The sequence below is a fragment of the Meleagris gallopavo genome, chromosome Z (genome assembly GCF_000146605.3).
Source record: "Meleagris gallopavo isolate NT-WF06-2002-E0010 breed Aviagen turkey brand Nicholas breeding stock chromosome Z, Turkey_5.1, whole genome shotgun sequence".
NCBI lineage: Eukaryota > Metazoa > Chordata > Aves > Galliformes > Phasianidae > Meleagris > Meleagris gallopavo.
The window spans coordinates 44,699,786-44,704,794 of NC_015041.2; the positions used below are offsets into that span (position 1 = coordinate 44,699,786).

A 5,009-nucleotide genomic window follows, 5' to 3' on the forward strand; every position below is an offset into this window, starting at 1 on the left:
ATATCTTCAAAGATTTGCAATAGGATTTGAGTATGAAAGATAGCTTTTCAAGGTTTATTCTGCTGATGTTTATTTATAATACAGTGTATTGCATATCTGTGCCTCTGACTCCAGAATCTCTTTACTTTAAGCTTTTTATGTTTGTACCTCAAAACTTTCTGCACACAAAATAGAGACTATGGCTGTTTTTTATTACAAAACGTAATATAATTATAGGCTAAGTGGTCATTGGATCAGTCAAATTCTGCTGAATCAATTTAAAAAAATTGGGGTTACACTGTTGTGTGGTCATAAGGAAGTAGACTACTTCCCACACGTGAAGTCTAAGTTGGTTTGTTTTTTTTTTTAATTCACTTGGATGCAAACACAATACCAACCATATTAGAATGTCTACTTAATTTGTTTTATAAATTATTTGTAGACTTACTACAACTGTTCCTGTATTGGAAAGCAGAAGAGAGAAAACATTTCGGAAGACTTTCTCTTTGAAGCTATATCTGGGAAATGTCCAACACAGTGCAAACATTTACCTTTATTTCTGATCTACTTCTTTTTTGCTGTTGTTTTTACATTTATGGCTGTTACTCCATCTACTGTGGCCGTTCTCAGGTATGCTTTTTGGGAAATAGAGAAAACGTGTAAATGAAAACTCAGATCAGTGAAACTCTTTAATTCATTTTGGTCTGTAGTATGGATTCAATCTAATGTGCAAAGGTATTTTCTTTTGTGGTATTTTGTGCATTTAGCAGGCAGTACTTGAAGGAGAGATAGTTGTGCCATTGTTCATTATGGTTAAGTAGATACTGTTTGAATCAGTAAAAATAATCTTTTCTACTTGCAGAAAAAGTAGAAGCAAAGATCACTATTTCATGGGAGCATTAATTTGACTGCTGTGGTCAAAAAAGCAAGGAATAAATTTGCCATGTTTTTGGATGAGGAAAACATTCAACTACTCTGTGTATGATTAGTTCCAGGACTTCAAATTTTACTAAGAAAATAACAATCAGTTAATATCTATTTAATTCTTATTCCTCAATTCAATTTTGGAATGCAAAACTGTATTTTGCCAACTGTAGACTACCTTTGCTATCATATTAATTTTATAATGTTGCGATTCTGTGGTAGTTAGTATGAAATGTGGCAGTGTGTATGTGACTGTTACTTGTTGTCTTGGCTGTCTTGCATGAAAGCCTGATTTACTGTTCTTTCACTATGTAATGTATATGTGAAGGTAGATGTCTTTTACTTGGTGTTGAAATTTGACTTGTACTTCAAATATTTCTGAGGAAAAAAAATATTAGTTGTGTAGACATATATACATTTTAACCATGGTACTTGAGGAGAGAGCAAGATGTGGTGGCAGTTAAATGTGTTTTTTTTCTTTGCCAACTTTCTGGATACTGGGGATGAGCAATGATACTGCAGCTGTAGTTTGAAATAGTGTCTTTCCAGGGGCGATGTCCACCTGGGCTTAAGAGCTTGTCATGTTAGTCTGTGAGCATATGAGCGTGAAATGCTGCACAATCTTCAGAATTGAGCGGACAAGTTTGTTTAAGTAATTCTGAGTAATAACATTTGAATTAAGAATCGTTATACTCTTAAATTGAAACTATTACTCAGTTCTTGCGTACCATAGAACAGTTCCAGTGATCAAGAACTAATTTAAGGTGCTCAGCGTGAGTTAAATTACTGCAGAATATTCTGATATGCATCTCTTCAGCAAGCCTATTCTGTACACACTGAAATGCAAACCTGTGTGTTCATGACAGTATTCTAGTGCTAAAAGTGAACACCTACACCATAAAAGACTGCTTGTTCTCCTACCTCTAATTGTCTTTGTGGGTAGGGAATCCTAACAGGTGGCTTCCACTGCTCATCTTGGATGAAGCACTTCAGTATACTTACTACAGGTTGAATAAAGAATACACTACAGAAACTAAATCACATAAATGACATAGAGTAGGTTGCACTTAATATTTATGTATTATCTTTAAAATGTGATGAAGATAAAATAATTTGCACCTAGGGAAATATCTGAAAGAAATGTGTAGGAGTTAATTTCTTCTAGTGTTGCATCAGTACACTAATTTGTGTGAGACAGGCCAGAACTCATTAATTGTAAGGTGGTACAGTGTTGTGAGTGTTGTGCTGAAGTTGTCTCTATTCATATATTGCTTTTTCAAGAATAGTAGCTCAGGATAGCATTCTAGCATTGTCCTTTAATCCTTGGATGTTCTGTGGTGGAAAAAATGTTCAACAATATATCAAAGTGCTGCTAGTAAGCTAGATTTTTACTTGTATTGTTACACATAGTTTGATGTACAATTCCTTAATAACCCATAGGAGTTGCTTCTATTTTTTTGTGGAAACAGCTCTTAAAGTTCTCTAGTTACTTGTTTTGTGCTGGATTTTTAAAATTGTCTGCAGTCAGCAGGCTAAAATAATATATTAAGATAAAGCATTTTCAGTGAGAAAAATAGCTGGGAAAAGAATCAGTTAAAAACTTGTTTTCTTGTAAATCTTATTTACAGATGTGTGCCAGATAAGCAACGCTCATTTGCTCTTGGAGTGCAGTCAGTGTTTCTACGACTATTAGGTATAAAACTCTTGCTGAAACTCCTGTCTCTGAACAACTTGCTTCTCTAAGACTGTTTTCTAGAGATAATGATGCATTAAGAAACTTTCAGAGGGGCTTGTAGTAGTATCTTATTGGCTTAGGAAATACACTTGTTAGAAGGCAAGTGCTATCAGAACTCAAATTCTTTTTTGAATAGGTCATGCACATTCATGTTAGCTCTTTTTGCTGTCACAGGCAGGAACAAAATGTAGATAACTATCATTCTTCCTGCAAAACCCTCTGTCACTTTCCTCAGTACTGGAGGAAGTTCTCTTCTTAAAGTTGACATCCTACTAAGAAGCTATGCTATGGAAAACTGCATCATGTGTCTAACACATGAAGTTTACAGTCACAGGAAGGTGACAGTCTTAACCAGTAATGTCACTGCTGCATATGCCATTATATTTTTAAAGGGGACAGACAGAATATTCCTTTCACTTTCAAAAACTTTTGGATGACTGAAATTGTAAAATTACACATAAATTGTTAATTATTCAGTCTTTATGTGGAAAATCACTAAAATTCTAAATAAAAATACCTGGATAGGTGAATCAACTTCAGAAAAAAAAAAAATTACACTAAATGTAGATATTCTCTGAACTGCTCATTTTAAGGTCTTATTTTTGTCTTGGATGCTTTAAATGGCATACATAATATAAGGCTGAGTCAAGGCTTAGTTACTGGCTAGGTTTGTATATAATTATGTAATACTTTTACATAATTTTAGCTGTCTATCAGTGTGAGTGTTGATTTGGCGCACATAATGAAACTCCAACAATCCAAGTCATTCTACTGATAAAGTGTAACAAAAATAAACAAAATCACAGGTAGAAATTAAATAGGATGCAGTATTAACTGTTGTAGAAACCCTTCAAAAATGCTAATGTGTTGCCATGTTGTGTTTTTTTTTTTTTTAGACTATTCCTGGACCAATTTTGTTCGGCTTCGCAATTGATAACAGTTGTTCTCTGTGGGATGTCAATGAATGTAAAACTAAAGGAGCCTGCTGGGTTTATGACAATGAAAAAATGGCATATCTTTTGATGAGCATGAGTAAGTGACTTCATACTAAATACATGTAAAAGATAGATATACCGACGCTAGCTACCTTGACTAGTAGGTGGGGATTTTTTTAAAACAACCTTAAACTGTTATTTTTTATTAGCAGTTGAAACAACAACAGCAATAACAATAAATTTTTCTAAATAATAAAAAAGCAAAATACTGGAGGAGAAGGAGCAAGACCCCATTGAATTACTCTTAAGAATAGCCTAGAAGAGAAAACAATAACAGAATAATTTTGCTATTCTGAATTCAGAGGGATTGGCTCACATTTCAGTCTTACCTATTGTGGTCTGCTGATAGCTTAAGGTCTAGAGAGCTTCTGTACTTCTGTCATATTCTGGTTCTTTTCATTCAGTTAATGTCCTTGAATTTTTCCCAAGTTCTTTAATGGGCTGTTAGTTTTGTATGTGTGAAATGCATGTCTGGAGGAGGGAAGGCAGGCTGTGATTTCTATAATGCAGTTGTAATACCTTCTAGCAGTCGTGATACTTATAGTGGATAAACTGAACTGCTAGTACTAATCTTCAAGCTGGAAAATCAGAGTCAGAACATCAAATTTTGGAATCTCTTGGATGTGGATGTATTTCATGATGATCATGTGTAAGACAAACACCACTCAGTACCTTTTGGTAAATTGAATGACCTTTTTCAAGATAGCTGAGGGAGAATACTTGTCATGGCCAGTTCTAGTTTGTGGCAAAGAATACTGATGCAATTAAGAACAGTAGTGAAGAAAGAAGTAAGGAAGACTTGCACTTCAGGCTAGAATGGGGTGAAGAAATACAGAACTGAAGTAATAGTAATAGCTGCTGATGCAGGCAAGAACCAGAAGGCAGATAAAGTCTCTAAAGTCAGTTGGAAGTTTACTTGCCCTTTGAGTTAATCTAAAGCATATTTTTAATTGATGCTATGAATTTCAATATGTTTAAAATCTGACTGTGTTTCACTGTGTGAAACTATAAATGGCTGAAATACTCTTGTCTCACCATCAAAGATGACTGCAACAAGGACTCTTCTATTCTCTGCATTTAGGTGCTGCTTGCAAAATCATCACGATCATCTTTGTGGTCATGGCATTGTTTTTGTATAAGCCTCCGCAATCGAGACCAGTTCTGCCACAAAAGGATTCAGAAATGGTATCTGCTATACATGCATAAATTGTGAGCAAATCAGTGACTTTCAAAACAAATTAAGAGTAAGCTCCACTGTGTACATTTGAAAAAAGGCCCTTAAATTTCTAGTCTCATAACTTGAATGAAATGTGGTAGAATATTCCAATCTCTGTTATCCCCCAGGCCCTCACTTTGCCTCCCTTCCTTCCCTCCCC

The 5,009-nt window shown here is 34.8% G+C and overlaps 1 protein-coding gene across 2 annotated transcripts in view; it reads left to right on the top strand.

Annotated features, from left to right (window-relative positions):
* The window catches only part of SLCO4C1 (solute carrier organic anion transporter family member 4C1), a 19,578-nt gene extending 14,575 nt beyond the window's left edge, over window positions 1–5,003 (top strand). For both annotated transcript variants that reach the window (XM_010725919.3, XM_010725918.3), the window contains exons 9-12: window positions 422–609; window positions 2,532–2,598; window positions 3,535–3,670; window positions 4,715–5,003. In XM_010725919.3, the coding sequence (XP_010724221.2) occupies window positions 422–609; window positions 2,532–2,598; window positions 3,535–3,670; window positions 4,715–4,839 (516 nt within the window). In that variant the 3' untranslated portion in view covers window positions 4,840–5,003. The remainder of the gene's footprint in view (window positions 1–421; window positions 610–2,531; window positions 2,599–3,534; window positions 3,671–4,714) is intronic.
* Window positions 5,004–5,009: the final 6 nt, after the last annotated feature.